The following is a 27,259-nucleotide window of genomic DNA, read 5'->3' as shown; positions in this document are numbered from 1 at the left end:
TAAATTTTGCTAGGGCTAATATTGTCAAATGCAGTAGCTCATTTTTATTAGAATATTGTTTGCCAGATGGCTTGCTCAAAGTCAGTTAAAATAATCTTTCAAAATGGTCATTATAAAGCTTTTAATAAGTATTACAGGTAGTCTTAATTAGAATTTCTTTAAATATTGAGCATTGTACCTTCAGGCTATTAAATAGCTTAGGGAACCTTTCAGGGTAAAAATGGAAAGCTAAGAATGAAATATTGGGTTGGCCAAAAAGTTCATTTGGGTTTTTCCATAAGATACTGCAGGAGAGCCCAAACAAACTTTTTGGCCAACCCAATAACTTGAGAGGCTGAATCTGCATTCTCTGTATTCCTAAGAGCATGTATGTTTCCCATAATTTATTTTACTCTATAGATTTTGTTGATGTGCAAACTCCTACTTATTTCTTTCTTAACATTTATAAGATTTTCAGATTCCAAAGTTTTGATTGCTAAAGTAGAGTATTAGCAGATTTGAAGTAAATTATATTGCCTTTGTATCAAAATTAGTTTTAGATTTCTAGAATACTTATTTTTATTAAATTTCAGCTGTTTTACCAATATATTTTAATATTCTGGTTCTTTTATAGGAAAGTGAAACCAGAATTAAAACAGGCATAGTGTTGATTAGCAACTTTTTTTGAAGTGCACATATTGTTTTGCTTTTATGTAAGAACTTTTACTTTTTAGAGTAAGTACTAGGAATGGAATTTGAATTCACTTAGAGTATTAATTAGGAAGCAATGATTTAGCTTTTTAGCCAAGAAAATTTATTTTTCTTCTGTTAGTTTTTACATGTGAAAAGATAGTAAGAGATTTTAAAAGATACTTTGGGCCACTGCCCATTTAAAATGTCCTTTAAGTTGACATTTTATTACAAAATTCCTAGTGGAAATCTCAAATAGCTGCAGGAATTCACAGTAATGCCATACTTTCCAAGCCACCAGGAAAGTCCTAATACTATGATTAATGTATTACTAATGCTTTGTTGTAGAATATATGAGAGGTATTCAAGTATATTCTTCTAGAATTTTATTCATTCTCCTCCATTATTGCTAAAACCAAGTCTCAAGAATTTTGCTGTTTAATAAATTTCTGCATTATAAATAAAATTTATGTTTTTCCATTTACTTTTGAAAGTTTTCACCTTTAAAACATTTGCTTTTGCAAACCACTTCTGTTGCAAAGTTTTGAAAAACAGATTTATTCTAGGATGATGCTGTTGAAATAATTGGCTTATTATTTGAATTTCTTCTGTGCTATAACCTTTAAACAAGTCTTTTAAATATATTCGTTAGCCATATTTGTGCCCCAAAATATTAAGTTGTTGGATTTGGAAAGAAAATAGGTTCTACTATATCTTCACTTTTATATTATAGAATGTTTAACAACAGTTTTTTCAGGATTAAACTCTGGGTAGTTACTATTTTAAAAATCTGTTAGACCATTTGATGACTTTATTTTCATAGGTCACCTTGGTATAGGAGATAGAAATGTATTTGTACCTTTCTTTCTGTTTACTGATATAGAGGGCAGTGTGTCTCTTTGTGTATGATCTTCCTTCCTGGTTTCTTTCTGCATGTGTTTCTGTGTTCTTATTTAACTGACATCTCAGAAGGGAAAATGCCTTGGATACATTTAGTTTAGATCTTAGCTGTGTAGCACTTTAAACATGTAAGAAGACTTCATTTTAAATAGGATAAATAACAGTTTATGTATAAGAGTTAGTTATTTGATGATGTTATTAATATGTGTGTATGCAGATTTGTATAGATAGTGGCCCTGTTTTAGTATCAATATAAGATATTAAAAATGTTTACTATTATTTTGCTAATTAAAAAATTTAGACTTAATTTATAAAAGTGAGTAATAAAGGAGAAAATAAATGTACTTTTGGTTGTACTTAACAATCATTCCATTGTACAGAAAACAGAACAAGGATCATTTCCAAACGGCCTCAGGTGAAATCTAATGGGAAACAATTTCAAGCCAGTCTGAATTCACTGGTTAAAAGAATGTGTCTTAGATAAACATCTGATCTAGGTTATAGTACTTTGTACTACTCTCTTTGTGATTAGCTTCTAATTTTTTTTATTTTAATAAATATATGGTTGGTTTCACTAGATGAAATAAGACCCTATTATATTGTCTTTAATGTGGATTTTATAAAAATCCATTTTTGTAGGTTATTTTGATTTATGAGTCTAAAACAGCCTTTTCTTATTATGGAATGTTAAAGTTTTTTGTAAAGTGTTCTCCATAAAGTGAATATTTAGGTTGACATCAAGTGCTTATGGAAAGGCATAATTTAAAATAAAAGACTGGTTGCTCTTTAGTTTTTTCTTTTTAACTTTCACACTGCTCTTTAACTTCTCTTACAGGAGAGTTCTGATCTCCCCGTTGCTCTACTTCTGGCTCAGCATAAAGATAGATCTACCCAACTGGAAATGCAAATTGAAAAACCTAAACCTGTAAAACCAGGGACATTTTCCACAGGCATCAAAATGGTAAGCAGTATTTTATTGTTTATTAGGAACATATATGTCAAGTATTATACTTTATAACTTTATATTGATTTTTACAGATAAACTGGAAGATTCAACTATTTAAGATGTATCTGATCTAGGCTACATGACTAGAAATAAAAATACATGCAGTATAAGAAGAAAGTGAAAAATAGTAATTTACAGACTATGCGACACAGTTTTGTTCTATATGATATTGAATTTGCATGTGTTTTATTACTCTGTGTAAGTTTTTAAGCTTGTGGTATAGAAAAACATTTCTTAAAATGTGGACTTCTGGTTTCTGGTATGGCATGTGAGAAGCTTGGAAATTGCCATTCGAACCTGACAACAAATAAAACTTAAAACCCACTGAAAAATCAACATTTTTTTTTCAGTACAGAGAGGTCACAAAGCAAGCCACTACCCTTAAAATTGAAGAGACTAATAGAGACTGCAGTGAATCACAGCTCTCCAGAACAGCAGCCTTGCTGGGAACCAGTGCTGGTGTAGGGAAACCTGAGTTGGTTCACAAATTACTGAAGGCTCAGTATGGGCAACTGTAAGAGTTAAAAACTCCAGGGGAAATGAATCATCAGAGGCCCCACACTTTTTGTGAGTCTTACCTGTTGTGTCTCAACCAGATTCTCTCAGTGTATATCAGAAAAATCCCCTCATGCTTTTGACAGATGAAGGAAAAGAGGGGAACCATTTTAAGATGTGCCAGAACATTCTGTTCTTCCTAACAAGATTTGCCCTCTAGGATAAACTATTTTACCAGAGTCTAACTGAGTTTTATCAGAGCCTAGCAGGATGGCATCATCGACTCAATGGACGTGAGTTTGAGTGAACTCAAGGAAATGGTAATGGACAAGGAGGCGTGGCGTGCTGCAATTCATGGGGTTGCAGAGTCAGACATGACTGAGCGACTGAACTGAACTGAACTGAACTGATGCGGGTGAAGGGAAATACCCAACTATAACTGCTCCAGTCTTAAATGTTGAAGAAGGGAAATATACAACTTCAGTTCACTCTAACCATCCTGTCCCACCTGATGGCAGGGAGATCGAGAAGTGTGTGTGACGTTCACAGTCCAGAATCATAGGCTTTCTAAAAGACTGAGACCTTATTATAGGACTAGGATCTATCATCCTTGATACTGTCAGTTCAGTTCAGTCGCTCAGTTCAGTTCAGTCGCTCAGCCGTGTCCGTCCGACTCTTTGCGACCCCGTGAATTGCAGCATGCCTGGCCTCCCTGTCTATCACCAACTCCCGGAGTTCACTCAGACTCACATCCGTTGAGTCAGTGATGCCATCCAGCCATCTCATCTTCTGTTGTCCCCTTCTCCTCCTGTCCCCCATCCCTCCCAGCATCAGAGTCTTTTCCAATGAGTCAACTCTGCATGAGGTGGCCAAAGTACTGCAGTTTTAGCTTTAGCATCATTCCTTCCAAAGAACACCCAGGGTTGATCTCCTTTAGAATGGACTGGTTGGATCTCCTTGCAGTCCAAGGGCCTCTCAAGAGCCTTCTCCAACACCACAGTTCAAAAGCGTCAGTTCTTCAGTGCTCAGCTTTCTTCACAGTCCAACTCACGTCCATACATGACCACTGCAAAAACCATAAACCAAAAACCAAAAACCCCTTGACTAGATGGACCTTTGTTGGCAAAGCAATGTCTCTCCTTTTTAATATGCTGTCTAGGTTGGTCATAACTTTCCTTCCAAGGAGTAAGTGTCTTTTAATTTCATGGCTGCAGTCATCATCTGCAGTGATTTTGGAGCCCCTGAAAATAAAATCTGACAGTTTCCACTGTTTCCCCATCTATTTGCCATGAAGTGATGGGTCCAGATGCCATGATCTTCGTTTTCTGAATGTTGACCTTTAAGCCAACTTTTTCACTCTCCTCTTTCACTTTCATCAAGAGGCTTTTTAGTTCCTCTTCACTTTCTGCCATAGAGGTGATGTCATCTGCATATTCGTGACATTGTACAGGAGACAGGGATCAAGACCATCCCCATGGAAAAGAAATGCAAGAAAGCAAAATGGCTGTCTGGAGAGGCCTTACAAATAGCTGTGAAAAGAAGAGAAACGGAAAACAAAGGAGAAAAGGAAAGATGCAAGCATCTGAATGCAGAGTCGCTCAGTTGTGTCCAGTGCTTTGCGACCCCATGGACTGCAGCATGCCAGGCCTCCCTGTCTATTCACCATCTCCTGGAGCCTGCTCAAACTCATGTTCATTGAGTCAGTAATGCCATCCAACCATCTCATCCTCTGTCGTCCCTTCTGCTCCTGCCTTCAATCTTTCCCATCATCAGGGTCTTTTCCAATGAGTGCGTTCTTCGCATCAGGTGGCCAGAGTTTCAGCTTCAGCATCAGTCCTTCCAGTGAATATTCAGGACTGATTTCCTTTAGAATGAACTAGTTGGATCTCCTTGCAGTCCAAGGGACTCTCAAGTCTTCTCCAACACCACAGTTCAAAAGCATCAGTTCTTCAGCGCTCAACTTTCTTTGTGGTCCAACTTTTACATCCATACATGACTACTGGAAAAACTATAGCCTTGACTAGATGGACCTTTGTTGGTAAAGTAATGTCTCTGCTTTTTAATATGCCGACTAGGTTTGTCATAGCTTTTCTTCCAAGGAGCAAACCGGGACCGGATGCCATTATCTTAGTTTTCTGAATGTTGAGCTTTAAGCCAACTTTTTCACTGATGCTTTACATATCTAAAGACCTGTTTACAACAGTTTGTTTTACCCAGTGTGTCATGTCTGACTGTCAAGGAAAAAAAATATTGCAAGATACACTAAAAGGCAGAAGACACAGTTGGAAGAGACAGAGCAAGCATGAGAATTAGATATGACAGGGGAGTTGGAATTATCAGACTGGGAATTTGAAACAACTGTGATTAATATGCTAAGAGTGCTAATGGATAAAGTAGATAACATGCAAGAACAGGTGGGCAATATAAGCAGAGAGATGGAAATTCTAAGAAAGAACTGAAAATAAATGCTAGAGAAAAAAGAAACTCTAACAGAAGTAAAGAGTGCTTTTGATGGCTTCTTAGTAGATTGGACATGCATGAGGAAAGAGTCTTTGAGCAAGAGGATATATCAGTAGAATTCTTGAAAACTGGAAACCAAAGAGAAAATGCCCAGGGGGAATAAAAGCCCAGAACAGAATATTGCAAGGACTGTAGGTTGACGACAAAAGGTACAACACAAGCATTCTGGCAATACCAGAGAAGAGAGAGAGGAACCGAAGACATATTTGAAACTATAACAACTGAGAATTTTCCTAAATCAACATCAGATACCAAACCAAAGACCCAGAGAACTCAGAGAACATCAAGTAGGATAAATGGGAAAAAAAAAAAATCCTTATACCTAGGGATATGATTTTCAAATTATAGAAAATTGAAGATAAAGGGAAAAAAAACTCCTGAGGAAGCTCCTCCTGTAGAGGAGCAAAGATATATCTGGCTTTTCCTCAGAAATCATGCAAACAAGAGAGTGGAATAAAATATTTAAGGTATTGAGAGAAAAAAGCCACCAGCCTAGAATAATGTACTGTGTAAAATTATACTTTAAAAGTAAAGGAGAAATAAAGATCATCAGAGAAAAATAGAGAATTTTTTGCCAGTGGATCATTTTTGCAAGAAATGTTAAAAAAGGTTCTTTAGGGGCCAGGAAGATGCTATAGATGAGAAATCCAGAAGAAAAAGCATTGCAGAAGAAAAGAATGAAGATAAAATAAAACTTTTATTTTTCTTGTGCTTAATTGCTCTAACAGATAACAGTTTAAAATAATAGTAACACTGTTTGACTATGTTTGCTTATGTTTGTATATGTGTATATACACATGTATACTTATTCACACACGTCTTTATATATAAGTGAAATGAATGACAGTGATGATACAAGGGATGGGAGGAAGCAATTAGAATTATTTTGTTAGTATAAGGTACTCACACTAACCATGTTTCTACTACTCAGCTATTGTTTTTGAGTTTTAAAATTGCCTACTTTGTTTGTCATATGTTTGCCAGCTAATAAGATTTATAAACACCTTGAGGACAGAAGTTGTATATTTTAACTTTTGTTTTGTATAATTGTGGTTATGTGGGCACCTGAAAAATAGAAAATATTCTTGATCTATTTTAAGCTTACAAATGTAGGAAGTTTGAGCGTATCTTTACATAATGTAGGGGGGCTTCCCTGGTAGCTCAGAGGATAAAGCATCTGCCTGCAATGTAGTAGATCTGAGTTCGATCCCTGGGTTGGGAAGATCCCCTGGAGAAGGAAATGGCAACCCACTTTAGTACTCTTGCCTGGAAAATTCCATTGACTGAGGAGGTTGGTAGGCTACAGTCCATGGGGTCGCAAAGAGTCAGACACGACTGAGCGACTTCACTATGATTATTTGGATGATTAAAATATGTATATAAAATACTAAACCAAGTGCAACAGTCATTTTACAAGTAATGCTTTTTGTTGTTATTATAATTTAAATGTCTAAGTGAATTATAATCTCTTTACATTATATAATTAAGTAATATATATTTTTAGGATTCTTGAATTTTGGGGAATTTTATGATAAATTTGGCATATTGATATCCTGGAAATCTGTGGCAGTGCTTTGACCATAGTATTTTGTTCTACAGTTTTTTGCAATTTATTTTTTAATTTTACATACAACAAAGGTCATTCTTTGTGATGTATAGGATCTTGCCAGATGCAGAACAGTATAGCGATCGTAAAATCATAATGTAGAGCAGTTCCATCACTCCTCAAAATTCTTTCATGCGAGTTGTTTCCTTAGTTATGATTATCAACCAGACTGCTGTAAGTATTTGCTTACAGTTGTGTAGGTAAGTTTTAATTTGTTGTGGGTAAATACTACTAAGAAGGAGATTGATGATTTATATATGAGAAAGACATATTTAGCTTTGTAGAAAATTTCCAAACTGTTTTTTAAAGTGCCTGTGTCAGTTTGCATTCCTGTCAACACTGAGTATCCAGTTGCTGTGCATCCTCAGCATTAAGAATTTTAGTATTTTAGGCATTCTAAACAGGTGTATAGTGGTATCTCATGGTTTTTAATTTGCATTTCCCTGATGACATGTTGTTGAGTACCTTTTTGTGTGCTTACATTTCATTTGACCTTAGTATTTAGCTTAATATATTAGATATCTTTCCAGATAGTGTTGTGACCTTGTTATTTATTTTCTTTCTTCTTCCCTTCCTCTCTTTTTTACAACCTTTTGTTTGGTGAAATGTAATGCAGATATACAGAAGTGCACAGAACCAAACCATATAGCTTAGTGAATTATTACAAAGTGAATATCTGTGTAACCATCACATGGCTAAAAGAAAACAGTATTCTAAATGCTCTTGGAGTCCTCCTCATGACTTCTTACATCTAGCCTGCCCCCCACACCTTTCCCCCAAAACAGGTACTCTTGTCTTCTATGGCAGTCCCTATCTAGCTCTTTTAAATAACTTTAACATCTAAGCATGTATGCCTTAACCTGATTAATGTTTTGCTTGTCCATCTTATATTTGTGGGATTCATCCATGTTTTTGTATATAGATGTAGGTTTTTTTTTTTTTTTTTCCACTTTTCATTGCTGGGTAATGTTTCATAGGAGGACTATACTGTATCCATTCTACTGTTGAAGGATGTTTAGGTTGTTTTGAGTTTCAGTATTATACATTATGCTAACATTTTTATATATATTTCCCCGTGCACATGTACAGACATTTCTTGGTGGCTATTCACCTAAGAGTAGAATTACTTGGTCATGGTGATTATGTATGTTAATTTTAGGAGATACTGCCAAAACATTTTCCAAAGTGGCTTTTACCAATCGTACTTCTACCAACACTTGTGCCTTTCTGTTTTTTCCACTGTAATCATTCTGGTGAGTATTTATGCTTTGTGATTTTAATCTATACTTTATTTCACTGATCACTAATGAGATTGAGCATTGACTCTCCTATTTTTTGAAATACACGTCTCTTGCTCATATGTCTAAGTTCTTTTTATGTTGTGGATCTGTTAGTCATGTATTTTAAATAAGTTTTGTCACTTTGTATTGTTTTTCCACACAAGGGTTTGTTTTGAACTCTGTTGTTTATTTATTTATTTTTTTTTAAATTTTAAAATCTTTAATTCTTACATGCGTTCCCAAACATGAACCCCCCTCCCACCTCCCTCCCCACAACATCTCTCTGGGTCATCCCCTTGAACTCTGTTGTTTAATTTTGTATTATCCATCTGAAATTGGTTGTTTTTTTTTGTATGGTGGGAGGGAGGTTACTTTAATGCTTTTTGAGATTAGAATAACTTAAGTATGTGATGGAATACTTATTATTACTGCTTATTATTTAGCAAAATTTGGCATTCGGCTCAAGGACATGGTGAAAATTTTAAACGAAAGTTTTTATGTGGATTGATTATATTACTGAATGTGGAGATTGATATGTAATATAGATGAAAATCTAAATGTTTATGAAGTTAAGAGTTTGCACTTTTTGGTAGAATCATTCCTAAAATGCAGGGTGAAAGTAATATTTATTGAGCGCCTATATCCCAGGAGTTGATTTCATTGAACAGACGTTGGCAAGGATCCCAACATTGCTTAAGACTTTATGACCTGTGATAGTTTTCTTTTAATAAAAAGTAGCATGTTTTTGTTTTTATATCTCCATGAGATAGATGATATTTCTATTTTTGCAGATCTGCAAACTGAGTCTCAGAGAGGTTAGATCACGTATAAAAGATGGCACTGAAACTCATTCTATTTCTTTTGTATCTTATTTAATTAATGAAAATGCTCAAAATACAAAACATAAATTCTTCCTCATTTGAGGATAGCTAGGATTTCAGCTATTGCTTCTTGTAGCGGACTGATTGTACCTAAGGGACAGGAGTCAGAGCAATGACCTTTTCTTTTCCTGAGCTACTGTAATTAAAGAAAAGTCAAACACAAGACAACAAACGAAGTCAGATTTGCTGAACTTGGAGGGGGTCCAAGGAAGACATATAAATGTAATTAAGGTTTTTGGAAATAAAGCCTTTGCCGTGTGACTGAGAAGACAGGATTTATTTATTTAGTAAACCTAGAGAAATATGAAGGGTTAAAAATTGGCATAAAATAATTAGTATGAAATGAGGATTTAATTATTATGTATTGAAATATGTAGAGTTGAGATTGAATATGTTTTGGTTAGGAGTGTTCACAAAGTGGTTGGATTTTTTGAATTTTATTTCCTAGAATTTAAACTCTCAGTGAGTGGAACATGTTGGGGTAGAGTATTAGAAGAATTATTTATGTATAATTTGTAACTTGAATATCTAAGAGAGTTCCACTTAGTCACTGTTTTATATATGAATAGGAGAAACTGTAATTTGTATTTATTTTGTCTTCTCTGTGGAGATAGTTCTTTGCACTCCTAAAGTAGGAATTGTAATTTTGTTTCTCAGTCGTTTGCTAGTTGCTGCTGCTGCTGCTGCTGCTAAGTCGCTTCAGTAGTGTCTGACTCTGTGTGACCCCATAGACGGCAGCCCACCAGGCTCCCCCGTCCCTGGGATTCTCTAGGCAAGTTATTTTAAGCTAATTGGTTCAAATTCCAACAATATAATTTTAGTACTTCTGTTTCTTTTTTATTTTACAAATAATTCTATTTTCCCCTAAAGAGTAGATGTGGTTACCATTATTACATCATTCCTGTTTGAGGCAGTGAAGAGATCTCAAAGTAATAGTTTTTCCTTCCCATTTATTACCAGCTTGTATCATTAAATATCCATATAGCATATCTACAGATTTAAGTACTAAGTCTTAGTCTTTTGAAAGCAAAGAAAGACACCTCTATCATGTTGTAAAATTAGAAACCAGAATCTAAGGCTGGGAATCTGGCACTTCTTTAGACGTGATGGTGTTTTATACTTTGCTACACTTTTGTGTGCAAACGGGAAATAAACTGAGTCACAAGAACAACCTAAGAATTGTTTTTAAGTATAGCTTTTGTTCCTTTTTTGTCAATTAGTGGGGGGCAATATAGGGGAGCATGTCATTTGTTGTCAGAAGTAAAAGCAGTTTGAGTATTTTAACCTTGAAGTTTAAAATTTTTATTTTATGTTATTTGTGGGTAAGCCAGAAGGGAGCTCATTTGTGATATAAATTCGCTTTTCTGATTTCAACAAATAGAATTTAGTTGTTTTCATCAAGGATTGCTTATTATTCGAACTCATTTAAAGACTGAACTCATTGTTAACATTTATTTATAGAAAATTGATATCCAGTTATATCTGAAATAAAATAAAAATTTTACTGAGTAGTCAGTTATGTTCTAGCTGTAATTGTGCTGGATAGCTTAAGCATATTACCAGTTTGCTTGAAAAACAAAAAATAAAATGACCAAATAGAACTAAATCTATTCTTAACAAATAATTTCCACTTTTCTGGCAACTCAGAGTGTAGAAACCAAAGAAGTCATGTGAAAATGCAAATAATACTAGAGTTAATGATTTTGTCTACAAATGTGTTTTGAAATGTAAGCCAAATTAACATTAAAAATGGTCTTAGCAATTTTTACACATTTATGAAAATCATAGATAATTATGTCTTATAATTAGATATGAGGTGATTACTTTCTTTTAGCATTTAAATGTCTCCAGGTATTTTGTGTTATTTCAATAAAATTGTAGTATGTTCTAATTTTAATTATAGAAATCTGTGAAGAGTTATATGTAAAATAAAAGTTTGGTTAATATCATCATTTTAAAGGAAATGTAGATTCTTATAACTTAAGATAATACTGTAGTGAGTACCTTAAAGTGACCTAATTAAATATTTTTATAAAATGAACAGCCACTATAATCAAAATTATAAATTTGAATTTTATTAAAATATTTTTATTGAATTAATTTTATTGAATATTTTAGAATTATTTTAAAAGTTTTGTGTTGATATTATTATAAGGGGCTTGAATTATGACTTCTCTACTACATACATATTAACTGTATGACCTTGGGCGGATCTCTTAACCTCTGTAAGCATTAATTTATTCACTTCTTAAGAACTTAGTTTTAATGTCCTTGTCTGAAAATTCCATCCTGTCATTTCTCAATCTGCTTCTATTGACAGTTTTTCCCTTCCTGGTGTGGGTTATGTATTTCTGCCTTGTTTTTGAATACCTGGTAATTTATGACATTTCATTATATATTTTCAGACTTTGGGGTTGTAGTTAAGTTACCTGCAGTCTGTTAGATCCTTGCATGGATTTCTTTTAAGCATTGCGTGTTCTTGCCTGGAGAATCCCAGGGACGGGGGAGCCTAGTGGGCTGCCTTCTCTGGGGTCACACAGAGTCAGGCACCACTGAAGCGACTTAGCAGCAGGGTCTATCAAGTGAAAGTGAAAGTGAAGTCACTCAGTCGTGTCTGACTCTCTGCGACCCCATGGACTGTAGCCTATCAGGCTCCTCCATCCATGGGATTTTCCAGGCAAGAGTGCTGGAGTGGATTGCCATTTCCTTCTCCAGGGGATCTTCCTGACCCAGGAATCGAACCCGGGTCTCCTGCATTGCAGGCAGACGCTTTACCGTCTGAGCCACCAGGGAAGCCCACCAGGGTCTAAGAAGAGATGTAAATATTAGGCTAATTTAGCTCTACTTTGAAGTTACACTGTTTTGAAGGCTCTGTATGTGATGTCGCATGTATTGAGAGGCTTTTTTCCCTTGTTTATTGAAACAAGTTTATTTTTTCCCTTGTTTATTGAAACAGTTTATTTAAACTGTTCTGGTCCTATGAGTTTGGGGAATTTTTTGAGCTATTTCTTTCCAGTTATTTTATTTGTTGTAGTTCAGTTGCTAAGTTGTATCCCACTCTTTGTGACCCCATGGACTGCAGCAGGCCAGGCTTCTCTGTCCCTCACTATCTTCCAGAGTTTGCTCCAAATCATGTCCATTGAGTCAGAGATGCCATCCAACCATCTCATCCTGTGTTGTCCCCGTCTCCTCCTGCCCTCAACCTTTCCTTGCATTGGAGTCTTTTGCAGTGAGTTGACTCTTCGCATCAGGTGGCCAAAGTATTGTAGCTTCAGCTTGAGTAATTCACACTCATGTGCACATCACCCAGGCAAAAGTTAAGGACATCCTGTAGATCTCTAGAGCAGAGGTGGGCAGATATACAGCTCACAGGCCAGGTTCCACCTACCACCTGTTACTGTAACTACGTTTCATTGGAACATAGCCGTACTCATTCATTTCTGTATTGTCTTTGTCTGCTTTCATGTTTTAATGGCAGAATCAAGTAGCCTGCATGTAGCCTGCAAAACCTAGAAAATTTGTCTACCCTTTACAGAAAATGTTTGCAACCCCTGCTTTAGAGTTTTCTCTCTGTGTGCAGCATTTTCTTTTCTGGTAATCTAACCTTTAAATTACAGCTACCTCGACAGCCCTAAAGTGTGCTCTCAGTTTCTTTGACTCCCAAGCTTTGTTTGAGTTCCCCTTCCACACATCATGGCCTGGAAATTACCTCTATGTAGTACACCAGAGAAATACAGATATCTCTTCATTTCCTTTTCCTTGGGGATCAGAATCCTGTACTGACTGATACTCAATTTCTAATTTCTGAAAACCATTGATTCTTATAATTTTTTTTAGTTTTTTAGTTGCTTAATTAATGTGGGGAATGGTCTGGCTAGTCCTTTTATAGTAAAATGGTCATATGCTGAAGTAGCAGCATAATATTTTGAGATTCATTCATGTTTTTGGTATATCAGGAATTAGCTTTTATTGCTATATAGTATTCTGTTCATTTGAATATACCAGTTTTGTGGTTCTGTTGTTGACAACTACCTGAGCTTTTTGCAGTTTTTGACTGTTATTAAAGCTTCTATGAACTTTCTTATATAAGTTATTTTTGTAAAAACATGTTTTATTAATTTTTTTACTTTTTAAAATTTGACTGTTTTAGAGTATAATCCATTTACAGTGCTGTGTTAGTTTTAGGTATACAGGTGAGTTATTCAAGTATATATATATCCAAATATATATATGTGCATATATATATATATATCCAAAGATATACATATATTTTTCTCAGTTTCTTATCCCATATAAGTTATTACAGAATACTGAGTGGAGTTCCCTGTGCTATATAGTAGGTCCTTGTTGATTATCTATTTTATATATATATATATCCATATATGAAATAGTAATGTATATATGTTAATCGCAAACTCCTAATTTATCCCCCTCCATTCCCCTTGGGTAACCATAAGTTTGTTTTCAAAATCTGTGAATCTCTTTCTGTCTTGTAAATGTTTACTTGTATCATTTTTTTTTTTAGAGTCCATGTATGAATGACATCATATGGTATTTGTCTTTCTCTGTCAGGCTTACTTTGGCTTCTAAGGTGGCTTAGTGGTAAAGAATCTACCTGTCAGTGCAGGAGATGTGGGTTCAACCCCTAAGTTGGGAAGATCCCTCGAAGTAGGAAATGGCAACCCACTCCAATATTCTGTGGGAGACTATATACTCTGTCCATGGGAGAATCTTAGTGGCTGTAGTCCATAGGGTCACAAAGAGTCTAACGCAACTGAACGACTGAGAGAGCATGTATGCATACACGCTGCAAATGGCATTATTTCACACATTTGTATGGTTAATATTCCATTGTGTAAATATATCACATCTTCTTTATCCATTCCTCTGTTGACGGGCATTAAGGTTGCTTCCATAACGTACCTATTGTAAATAGTGCCACAGTGAACACGGGGTGCAGGTATCTCTTCAAATTATAGTATTTTCTGGATATATGCCCAGAAACGACGTTGCTGGATCTTCTGATAGTTCTGGTTTTAGTTTTTTAAGGAACTTTCATATTATTCTCCACAATGGTTGTACCAATTTGTTATTGTTGTTCAGTCACTAAGTCGTGTTTGACTCTCTGTGACCCCACAGATTGCAGCACGCCAGGCTCAGCTTGCTCAATTAATGTCCACTGAGTCGGTGATGCTACTAACCATCTCAACTTCTGCCACCCCCTTTTCCTTTTGCTTTCAATCTTTCCCAGCATCAGGGTCTTTTCTAATGAGTCAGTGCTTTGCATTCGGTGGCCAAAGTATTGGAGTTTCAGCTTCAGCATCAGTCCTTCCAATGAATATTCAGGGTTAATTTTCTCTAGGATTGACTGGTTTCATCTCCTTGCAGTCCAAGGGACTCTCAAGTGTTCTCCAGCACCACAGTTTAAAAGCATCAATTCTTCAGTGTTCAGCCTTCTCATAGTCCAGCTCTCACATCTGTACATGACTACTGGAAAAACCATAGCTTTGACCAGTTCACTTTCCAACCAATACTGTGACAGGGTTCCCTTTTCTCCACACCCTCTCCAGTATTTATTATTCTTAGACTTTTTGATGATGGCCATTCTGACTGGCCATTCATGTGCCTCTTGGCCATCTGTATGTTTTCTTTGGAGAAGTGTCTAGTCAGATCTTATGCCTATTTTTTGATTGGGTTGTTTTATTGATATTGAGCTGCATGGGCTGTTTGTTTATTTTGGAGATTTAATTCCTTGTTTGGTCACTTCATTAGCGAATACTATCTCCTATTCTTTTTTTTTTCTATCTCCTATTCTATGGGTTGTCTTTTAATTTTGTTTATTGTTTCATTTGCTGTGCAAAGGACTTCCTTTGTGGCTCATCTGGTAAAGAATCCACCTGCAATGTGGGACTGATGGGTTTGATCCCTGTGTTGGGAAGATCTCCTGGAGAAGGGAAAGGCTACCCATTCCAGTATTCTGGCCTAGAGAATTCTGGCCCAGAGAATTCCATGGACTGTATGGGGTTGCAAAAAGTCGGACACAACTGAGCCACTTTCACTTGCTGTGCAAAAGTTTTAAATTTCATGAGGTCCCATTTGTTTATTTTTGTTTTTATTTTCATTACTCTAGGAGGTAGATGCTGTGATTTATGTCAAAGAGTGTTCTATGTTCTCCTCTAAGTTTTATAGTATCTGGTCTTATATTTAGATCTTTAATCCATTTTGAGTTTGTTTTTGTGTGTGGTGTTAGAGGATGGTCTACATTCTTTTACTTGTAGTTGTTCATTTTTTCCCAGCACCACTTATTGAAGAGACTGCTTTCTCCATTGTATATTCTTGCTTCTTTTGTTGTAGATTAATTGACCATAGGTGTGTGGGTTTATATCTGGGCTTTCCATCTTTTCTACTGATGATGTAAACACATGTTTTAAAGTCTTAGTTCAGAATATGAGTGAAATTTTTTGTTTATGGTATATGTATTTAAATTTTAGAAGAAAATACCGATCATTTTTTTCTGTGGCAGCTGCACAGCTTTATACTCACACCAGTAGTGTGAGAGTTTTGATTACTCCACTTGTTGTCATTACTTAATGCTGTCAAGATTTTGAATTTTAGCTCTTTTGGTGGGTGTTTAATGATATTTCATTGTGATCTTAATTTGTATTTCCTTGAGAATTAAAATGTTGCATACAAGTTTTTTGTCAGACAATCTGTTTTACAAATAATGTCTCCCAGTCTGTAGCTTACTTTTTCATTTTCTTTAAAGAAAAGTTTTTTATTTTGGGCCATGTGTTTTGCGGGGTGGCCTTGACACATCTTAGTTCCTTGACCAGGAATTGAACCTGGGCCATTGGCAAGGCCCAACCATTGGCAAGGTCCAAATTCTCTGGACTGCCAGAGAATTCTCTACTTTTTTGTTTTCTTAATGGTATGTTTTGATGATCCAATGTTTTGATTTTGATTAAGGCTCATGTATTTGATTTAGGCTTTTTTTCTTTTAAGCTTATTCCCCTTCTATTTTCTGTAAGTATAGAAGTGAAGTGAAGTTGCTCGGTCGTGTCGACTCTTTTAGACCCATGGACTGTAGCCAGCAGTCATCTGTCCATGGGATTTCCAGGCAAGAGTACTGGAGTGGGTTGCCCTTTCCTTCTCAAGGCGATCTTGCTGACCCAGGGATCAAACCCAGGTCTCTGGCATTGTAGGCAGACACTTTACCATCTGAGCTACCAGGGAAGCTGTAATCAACCTTTAAATTTCCTAAAGTCAAAAAATATTCTTGTATTTGTAAGCTTTATGGTTTTTTATTGTATAGGTAGATTCTTGATCCATCTTGGATTAATTTTTATGTACGATGTAAAGTACGTATGGGGTCGAGTTTTTGCATATGACCATCCAGTTTTTCCAGTACTGTTTGTTGAAAATACTTTCTTTTCTCCATTGAGTTGCTTGTGTACGTATGGTGCCTTTATTTAAACTTGATTGTATGTTACTTCTATTCTCTCTATTCAATTCCAGTAACTCAGTAACAAATCAAAGTCTTCATTTGTTATTCAGTTGCTCAGTTGTGTCTGACTTTTTGCACTCCTGTGGACTGAAGCACGTCAGGTTTCCCTGTCCTTCACCATCTCTCAGAACTTGCTTAAATGCATGTCCATTGAGTCAGTGATGCCATCCAACCATTTTGCCCTCTGTCATCCCCTTCTCCTCCTGCCTTCGATCTTTCCCAGCAACAGGGTCTTTTCCAGTGAGTTGACTCTTCGCATCGGGCAGTCAAAGTGTTGGAACTTCAGTGTCAGTCCTTCCAATGAAGATTCCAATGACTATTCAGTCCTTGGAATGACTTTCCATTAGAATTGACTGGTTTGGTCTCCTTGCAGTCCAAGGGACTCTCAAGAGTCTTCTCCAATACCACAGTTCAAAAACACCAGTTCTTTGATGCTCAGCCTTCTTTATGGTCCAGCTCTCACATGTGTACATGATTACTGGAAAAACCATAGCTTTGACTAGATGGACCTTTGTGGGTAAAATAATGTCTCTGTTTTCTAATATGCTGTCTAGTTGGTCATAGCTTTGCTTCCAAGAAGCAAGCGTCTTTTAATTTCATGGCTGTAGTCATTGTCTTCAGTGAATTTAGAGCCCAAGAAAAGAAAATCTGTCACTGTTTTCATTGTTTCTCTATCTGTTTGCCATGAAGTGATGAGGCCAGATGCCGTGATATTCTTTTTTTGAATGTTGAGTTGTAAGCCAACTTTTTCACTCTCCTCTTTCACTTTCATCAAGAGGCTCTTTGGTTCCTTTTTGCTTTCTGTCATGATGTTGGTGTCATCTGCATATCTGAGGTTATTAATATTTGCCCTGGTAATCTTGATTCCAACTTGAGCTTCATCAAGCCCAGCATTTTGCATGATGAACTCTGTGTAGAAATTAAATAAGCAGGGTGACAATATATAGCCTTGTACTCCTTTTCTAATTTTGAACCAGTCCATTGTTCCATGTCCAGTTCTAGCTGTTGCTTTTTGACCTGCATACAGATTTCACAGAAGGCAGGTAAGATGGTCTCGTATTCCCATCTCCTGAAGAATTTTCCACAGCTTGTTGTGGTCCACACAGTCAAAGGCTTTGGCATAGTCAATAAAGCAGAAATAGATGTTTTTCTGGAACTCTCTTGCTTTTTCTGTGATCCAGTGGATGTTGGCAATTTGATCTCTGGTTCCTCTGCCCTTTGTAAAACTAGCTTGAACGTCTGGAAGTTCACAGTTCATGTATTGTTGAAGCCTGGCTTGGAAAATTTTGAGCATTACTTTACTAGCATGTGAGATGAATGCATTTATGGTAGTTTGAACATTCTTTGGCATTGCCTTTCTTTGGGATTGGGATATAAACTGACCTTTTCCAGTCCTGTGGCCACTGCTGAGTTTTCAAAATTTGCTGGCATATTGAATGCAACACTTTCACAGCATCATCTTTTAGGATTTGAAATAGCTCACCTGGAATTCCACAACCTCCACTAGCTTTGTTGATAGTGATGCTTCCTAAGGCCCACTCGACTTCACATTCCAGGATGTTTGGCTCTAGGTGAGTGATAACACCGTTGTGATTATCTGGGTGATGAAGATCTTTTTTGTATAGTTCTTCTGTGTATTCTTGCTACCTCTTCTTAATATCTTCTGCTACTGTTAGGTCCATACCATTTCTGTCCTTTATCGAGCCCGTCTTTGCATGAAATGTTCCCTTGGTTTCTCTAATTTTCTTGAAGAGATCTCTAGTATTTCCCATTGTATTGTTCTCCTCTATTTCTTTGAATTGAAATAAATTTATTCTAATTTACTGATAAATAAATAAATTTATATGATAAATAGGTAAATTTACAAATAAATAGACTTATTTCTTTGCATAGATATAAATTTATTTGATAATTATTTTATAAATAAATAAGTTGATAAATAAGATAAATTTATTTCTTTTCATTGAAATAAATTATCCTCTATTTCTTTGGCTTGAAATATTTCAAGGAAATAGTTACTTGAAATTTCATTTTTTTTGTACTTACTCCAAGTGTGAACTTTTTATGTCTTGTGCTCTGGCTCACTCTACTTATTATTTTTAGTAGTTGCTTTTATTGGTTTTTTCCGGGGGGTGTATTCATGCCACGTACATGTGGAGACAGTTTTACTTCTTCGATTCTGCCTTTTTTTCCTTTGTCTTGCCATGTTGCAATGCCTTATTCTCTACCGAAAGGGAAAATCATTTAGTCTTTGAACATTATATATCATATCTGTTGTAGAATTTTCATGGATGCCTTCAATAAGAGGAAAGTTCATCTTATTTTTTGTGTACAGTAAATTTAGAAAATTTATGAAGGGATATTGAAGTTTTTCAGATGCTTTTCACTATGTTGAATATGATTTTTCTTCATTATAGTATATTATATTTTTAATGTTGTTAGTTAAATTTTCAAATGTTAAATTAGCTTTATGTTACTGTGATATATTCTACATCATTCTACATAGTTGTGATACATGTATATTTAATTTGCTACTACTTTTATTAAGAATTTTTTCTGTCTGCATATATGGGGAGTATTGGTCTACAGCTTTCTTTCCCTTTAGATGTCTTTGTGGTATCAGGGTAATACTGGTAACAGTCTTACCAGTAATGCCTGGATCAGTTTTGTCAGCTCAGTTGGTATTATTTGAAAGTGGGGTCTCCTCCCCTATATTTGAAAGAGTTTGTAAAAGGTGGTGGTGTTTCTTCCAAAAATGTTTATAGAGTTCATTATCAAAACCAATCTGGTTCTCTAATTTTGTTTGCATGTAGGTTTTTGGTAAACTAAATTCATATAAATAGATGTATGCTATTAGATGTTCTTTTTTCTAAGTTGTCATTTTCAAGAAATTTGAGCATTTCATCCAAGTTATCATATATGTTGGCATAAAGATGTTTGTAATATGCCCTCAAAATTCTTTTAATGCATGCGTTAGAGTAATATTTCTTTTAAAATATCCAGTATTCTCTTTTATTTTATTAGATCTAGCAAGAAATTGTTGATGTATTCAGTGAATCAGTTTTTTTCTGGAACAGGATTCAGTTCAGTTCAGTTCAGTCGCTCAGTCGTGTCCGACTCTTTGTGACCCCATGAATCGCAGCACACCAGGCCTCTCTGTCCATCACCATCTCCCGGAGTTCACTCAGACTCACATCCATCGAGTCCGTGATGCCATCCTGCCATCTCATCCTGGGTCGTCCCCTTCTCCACCTGCCCCCAATCCCTCCCAGCATCAGAGTCTTTTCCAATGAGTCAACTCTTCGCATGAGGTATCCAAAGTACTGGAGCTTCAGCTTTAGCATCATTCCTTCCAAAGAAATCCCAGGGTTGATCTCCTTCAGAATGGACCGGTTGGATCTCCTTGCAGTCAAAGGGACCCTCAAGAGTCTTCTCCAACACCACAGTTCAAACACATCAATTCTTTGGGGCTCAGCCTTCTTCACAGTCCAACTCTCACATCCATACATGACCACAGGAAAAACCATAGCCTTGACTAGGTGGACCTTAGTCGGCAAAGTAATGTCTCTGATTTTGAATATACTATCGAGATTTGGTCATAACTTTTCTCCCAAGGAGTAAGCGTCTTTTAATTTCATGGCTGCAGTCACCATCTGCAGTGATTTTGGAGCCCCCCAAAATAAAGTCTGACACTGTTTCTACTGTTTCCCCATCTATTTCCCATGAAGTGATGGGACTGGATGCCATGATCTTCGTTTTCTGAATGTTGAGCTTTAAGCCAACTTTTTCACTCTCCTCTTTCACTTCCATCAAGAGGCGTTTTAGCTCCTCTTCACTTTCTGCCATAAGGGTGGTGTCATCTGCATATCTGAGGTTATTGATATTTCTCCTGGCAATCTTGATTCCAGCTTGTGTTTCTTCCATCCCAGCATTTCTCATGATGTACTCTGCATAGAAGTTAAATAAGCAGGGTGACAATATACAGCCTTGATGTACTCCTTTTCCTATTTGGAACCAGTCTGTTGTTCCATGTCCAGTTCTAACTGTTGCTTCCTGACCTGCATACAGATTTCTCAAGAGGCAGGTCAGGTGGTCTGGTATTCCCATCTCTTTCAGAATTTTCCACAGTTGATTGTGATCCACACAGTCAAAGGCTTTGGCTTAGTCAATAAAGCAGAAATAGACCTTTTTCTGGAACTCTCTTGCTTTTTCCATGATCCAGCAGATGTTGGCAATTTGATCTCTGGTTCCTCTGCCTTTTCTAAAACCAGCTTGAACATCAGGGAGTTCACGGTTCACATATTGCTGAAGCCTGGCTTGGAGAATTTTCAGCATTACTTTACTAGCATGTGAGATGAGTGCAATGGTGCGGTAGTTTGAGCATTCTTTTACATTGCCTTTCTTTGGGATTGGAATGAAAACTGACCTTTTCCAGTCCTGTGGCCACTGCTGAGTTTTCCAAACTTGCTGGCATATTGAGTGCAGCACTTTCACAGCATCATCTTTCAGGATTTGAAACAGCTCAGCTGGAATTCCATCACCTCCACTAGCTTTGTTCATAGTGATGCTGTCTAAGGCCCACTTGACTTCACATTCCAAGATGTCTGACTCTAGATTAGTGATCACATCATCATGATTATCTGGGTCGTGAAGATCTTTTTTGTACAGTTCTTCTGTGTATTCTTGCCATCTCTTCTTAATATCTTCTGCTTCTGTTAGGTCCAGACCATTTCTATCCTTTATCGAGCCCATCTTTGCATGAAATGTTCCCTTGGTGTCTCTAATTTCCTTGAAGAGATCTCTAGTCTTCCCCAATCTGTTGTTTTCCTCTATTTCTTTGCATTGATTGCTGAAGAAGGCTTTCTTATCTCTTCTTGCTATTAAATAATTTCATACAATAAAATCCACCTGTATTAAGTTTATAATTTAATTATTTTAGTGATAGTAAACGGAGAAGGCAATGACAACCCACTCCAGCACTCTTGCCTGGAAAATCCCATGGACGGAGGAGCCTGGTAGGCTGCAGTCCATGGGGTCGTGAAGAGTCGGACATGACTTAGTGATTTCTCTTTCACTTTTCACTTTCATGCATTGGAGAAGGAAATGGCAACCCACTCTAGTGTTCTTGCCTGGAGAATCCCAGGGACGGGGGAGCCTGGTGGGCTGCCATCTATGAGGTCGCACAGAGTCAGAAACGACTGAAGCGACTTAGCAGCAGCAGCAGCAGCAGCAGCAGTGATATTAAAGAGATACACAACCATAATACAGTTTTTGAATACAGTTAATTCCCTACATAGGAACCTTCAAGTTGAGAATGTTCAAATGTGAACATGCATTCCATTAGTGTCAGGTGAGAGTGAGATTGCAGCTTTGGCCTCTGTCTCCTGTTGCTAATGATACTGCAGCTCTCACATCTTCTACCCCCATCTCTCTAGTCAGTGACTGCCTGCTTGTTCACTGGATGCTAGCCCTTGTATGCCAGCTGTTGTACTGTACCAGTGTACTTTTCGAAGTAGTGTATTGTAAGATTAAAAATGTTTTATTTTTTGTTTTTGCTTTTTTTGTATTATGTATGTGAATGTTATGATAAACCCATTACAGTATAGTACTATATGGCTGATTGTGTAAGTTGGGTACCTAGGCTAGCTTTCTTCTCTGAGTAGAACTCATTCACATGTAGGGGACTTTACTGTATTTCATTACCCCAGAAATATTCCTGTGACAGTTTGCAGTTAGTTCTTACCACTCTAAGACCATTTCTCTTCTTTCTGTCTCTATAGCGCCGCCTTTGATTTTTTGGCACATTTTTCTGTACATGGAATTGTACAATATGTAATCTTTTAATCTAGCATCCTTAACAATACTTTTAATGCTGCATTCATGTTACAGCATGACTGTCTGGTTTTGGTGTCAGGGAATATTGACTTCATAGAATGAGTTGGAAAATATTTCCTATTTTTTTGTTTTCTTGAAGAATTTGTAATGAATTGGTAGTATTCCTTCTTTAAAATTTGATAGATTTCACCAGTGAGACTATCTGGCTTTGGCTTTTCTTAAATGGGAAGGTTTCCAAGTACTTTAAAATTTCCTTACTTCATATGGTTTGTTTAGACCTTTACATTTTCTTTTGTTTTTCATTCCCCTCTCTCTCCTCTTCTTTCTCTCTCATTTCCTCTGTCACTCTCTCTCTGTTAGTAATTGTAGTCTTCCTTGGAATTGACTGACTTCATCTAAGTTGAAATTCTGTAGGTTCATGTGGGATGTCACTTCTTTCATTTCCCTTGAATAATTTGTATCCTCTCTTTTTTACTCTTGGTCAGTCAAGCTATCACTGGCAGTTTTGCTGATCTTTTCTAAGAATCATCCTTGGCTTTATTGATTTTTTCCCTGTTGTTTCTGATTTCTGTTTTGTTGATTTTTAGTCTAATATTTATTATATCCTTTTTCTTTCTTTGCTGTTCTTTTCCCCACTTCTTAAGAGGGAAGCTTAAGTTTTTGCTTTGAGATCTTTCTTCTTTTGTAGAATGGAATGTAAGGCTATAAATCCCTGTCTGCACTGCTTTAGCTGCCCTAATAATTTGTGTTTTAATTTTTATATAGTTGAAAAGTTTCTTATTTTTCTTGTTATTTCTTCTTTGACCATCAGTTATTTAACAGTGTATTATTTAATTTCCAAATATTTGTAAATTTCCTAAATTCTTTTTACTTATTGATTTCTAGTTTAAGTCTTTTGTGGTCAGAGAACTATGCTATATGAGTCTAATCCTGTTAAACTTATTGATACTTATTTTATGGCCCAACATATTTTCTATTGTGAAAAATTTTTTATGTGCGCTTCAGTCTAATCTGTATTTTCCTGTTGTTTAGGGAGAGTGCTGGGTATTGCACAATCATGTTGATTGATGGTGTTTAAATATTCTGTATCCTCACTGGTTTGCTGTCAAGATTATCAGTTATTGAGATTGGAATAGTGAAATTTTTGTTGTTGAATTGTCTAGTTTTGTCTTCAGTTATGTAATAGTTTTTTTCTTTAAGACTATTTTGTGGCTCTCTGATGGTTTTTATTTACACAGTTTATCTTGTTCCACATTTTTGTTTTCAGTCTGTTCTGTTTATTTGATCCTGATGTGTCTTTTATAGACATTGTATAGTTGGATTTTGTTTTTCCAATCTGACAGTCTTTGCCCTTTGATTGGTATATTTACCCACTTACAGTTAATGTAATTATAGATATGATTTAGTTTACATTAGCCATTTTAATATTTGTTTTCTGTATATCACATGTCCATTTTGTTCCTTTTTTTATTGCTTTGTTTTGTGTTTCAACATTTAAATTTTTTTGCTGTATTTTGTTGAGTTACTTTTTAAGCTTTCAGTATGCATCTTAACTTATTGCATACTACTTCATGTTAATACTAATTCAATACCAGTAATATAGAATCTTTGATTCAGATTAACTCCATTTATTTTTACTCTTGTGTGCTATTATTGTCATATATCTTTTATATGTGAAAAGCCAAATTACACAGTTTTACCATTTTTTCAGTTATTTTAAAAACAAGAGAAGAAAAAGGAGAGAAAGGTTTTTTTTTTCATGTCTTTTATACTTACCCATATAATTACCCCTTTAATGTTCTTTATTTCTTTGTGACAATTTAGTTACTACCATTTTAGCCTGAAAGACTTTGGTACTTTTTTTTTTTTTTTTCGTGGAGCATGTGTGCTCACAACAAATCACTTAGTGTTTGTTTATCTTGAAATGTCTTTATTTGGCCTCTGTTTTGTTGGACAAAGAATTCTTGGTTGACAGTATTTTTCTTTCAGGATTTTTAATAATATCATTCTACCACATTCAGACTTCTGTGGTTTCTTATTAGAAGTCAGTTGTTGATCTTATTGGGGTCCCCTTATATGTCAATAGTCATTTTTTCATTTACTGCTTTCAAGATGTTCTCTTTGTCTTTCTGCACTTTTAGAGCCTAATAGGGCTTCAACTTCCCTGATTTTGTCACCTCTTTTGGGCTTTAGTATAAAGAGGTAAGTTTTAAAGGAAGATTATACATGTTTTTACTGTTTTAAAAATATTTATAATCATAGCTTATTTCTTTATATATTTGCCTTTTCCCTCACATTTTCATAGCCATGGAATTCAACAATACCTGTTTGAGGAGGGGCTACTTAAGCATCTTTGCTAGTGAGAAATGGTAATAGTATTTAGTTTTTTGTTTTACTTCATGTTGTGCTTTAAAATTTTTCTGCTGCCTCATCAGATTTTATGTACATATACCCATATATATTTTCTACATATTTGTTAGCTAAAAACACATGTAAAATTAAGGCTTATAGTAATAAAAGGTATTAATTTTAAGAAACACATGATCTTATTATATTTTCCCTTTGGTGAATATTGAATGATAATCTTGAAGACTAGGTGAAAGATAACATAGTATATTCAGTATTTTCATTGAGGTGTGTATTAACTTATTTAGGAGTTTATGTCCGTAGATATTTAACTCTAGACTATGTCACTGTCAAGTAATATCTGGGACTAAAGTCCCCAACACGCTATCTAATTTTGCTGCCTTATTCTTTAGAAGTGCTACTATGAGCATTAGGCAGGCAACAGAAAGAAAGAAGGTGAGTTGGGACCAAAGAGGGAAGAAAGGACTAAAACAGATGGTAGGGTAATAAAATATTTCTTAAGCATTGTTTGTTTTGGATAGTTTTCTTGTTAAGCACATGGAAATACTTTGCAAGTTTGAGAATTACTGAGTTTCCACGTGCTGTTTTTGAGAAACAGCAAATCATTCATATAATATAAACACAATTATAGATAATTTTGCTGGAATTTTATTTAGGGCTTACTTTTTCATAAGATAAATAACAATGCCTTCTTTCAGATCACATCTTGACATTACAGTTGAGGGATAAGTGACAAACATTCATTCGAAACTTCCTGAGTATTTATAGTTTTATTGATTATATTCTGTAAAAATGAATGTTATTTAATGTTTATGAATTTTTTAGAATACATCTAAAATTAGTATATTGAGTTGTTTGAAATGCTGGTGGTGCTAAATTTCTATATGTGTAGTCATCTTAATGAGATCTTTTAATTGGAGACTGTTTTATGCCATTGAATGTTCAGTTCAGTTCAGTCACTCAGTCGTGTCCGACTCTTTGTGACCCCATGAATCACAGCACGCCAGGCCTCCTGTCCATCACCAACTCCCGGAGTTCACTCAGATTGAAGTCCATTGAGTCCGTGATGCCATCCAGCCATCTCATCCTCTGTCGTCCCCTTCTCTTCCTGCCCCCAATCCCTCCCAGCATCAAAGTCTTTTCCAGTGAGTCAACTCTTTGCATGAGGTGGCCAAAGTACTGGAGTTTCAGCTTTAGCATCATTCCTTCCAAAGAAATCCCAGGGTTGATCTCCTTCAGAATGGCCATTGAATGTACATACATATAAATAAGCAGCATCAGTATTATTGATCCTACCTCTTTGTCCTTATTTACTAATATGTCTTCTATGTCTAGGAGGACAATGGAAGTCAGCATCAGAATATAAGCCTTCAGATTCTTAACATTATACCAGAGTGTTTCTTGGGTTAAACATGTGAAGAAGGAGAGAGACAGGTAAAGATGGAAATGAAAGAAGGAAAAAGTATTTGATACAGGAAATAACTTAGACCTTGAACCAACCCATAGTTATCATGAGTAGGAACTCTTACATTGCCTTTGTGTATACTAAGAGGATTATTGATAATGACATGGCTCTGTAAAATAGTCTTTTAATTTCTATAGTGATGATTTAGTTTCAGAAATTAGATCCATAAATATAATCACCTATTTCTGGTGCAAGACCTCTTATCCTTGAAATGGTAAATAATTTTGCATAGTTTTTTATAGCTGTCACTAGTTCTAATAAAGTCCCACTGTGTTTTATCAAAGATTATCAAGTTATTTTCCTTGTGTTCTATATAGTAGCAACTTGTACTTTTCCAATAGGGGCATTTGGGTTGAGAATGAGAGGTAATGGAAGGTAATTGTATCCTCCTGATATTCTATTTAATGGCACAACCAAGAGAGTTTTATTTGCCTTTTTACAGAAAATAGGCAGGATAGCAGTGTGATTAGGGATAGATAAAGGCTTTAGTATCAGACTGAGGAGGTTCAAATTCTGGTTCTATAAGTTAATGCTTGTGGGACATGGGTAAATAACCTTCTTCATTTGGAATAATATATTATTGACTGGAATATATTTTGTATATGGTATTTGTGAGAATAAAATGAAATTAAGTGAAAGTAAGCTCAGAACAGATTCTTTGAATGATTTTCTTAGATACTGTAAATTATAAACTGTTTTCCTGATTTAACCTATTAGTTCCTTCCTAGGTA

General features: G+C 35.7%; 1 protein-coding gene across 2 annotated transcripts in view; it reads left to right on the top strand.

Moving 5' to 3' along the window:
• MNAT1 (MNAT1, CDK activating kinase assembly factor) overlaps window positions 1-27,259 on the top strand; it is a 226,603-nt gene that overhangs the window by 86,439 nt on the left and 112,905 nt on the right. The window contains exons 6-7 of one of the 2 annotated variants that reach the window (XR_001918666.1): window positions 2,405-2,530; window positions 8,356-8,449. Coding sequence is in view for 1 of the 2 variants with exons in the window: in XM_005685941.3 (XP_005685998.1) it covers window positions 2,405-2,530 (126 nt within the window). In the remaining variant the exon portion in view is untranslated. The remainder of the gene's footprint in view (window positions 1-2,404; window positions 2,531-8,355; window positions 8,450-27,259) is intronic. The other variant, XM_005685941.3, reaches the window with a different exon arrangement.

The sequence above is a fragment of the Capra hircus genome, chromosome 10 (assembly GCF_001704415.2).
Source record: "Capra hircus breed San Clemente chromosome 10, ASM170441v1, whole genome shotgun sequence".
Classification (NCBI taxonomy): domain Eukaryota; kingdom Metazoa; phylum Chordata; class Mammalia; order Artiodactyla; family Bovidae; genus Capra; species Capra hircus.
The sequence above is the reverse complement of the archived record's forward strand: the minus strand, read 5'-3'. Positions and strand labels throughout refer to the sequence as shown.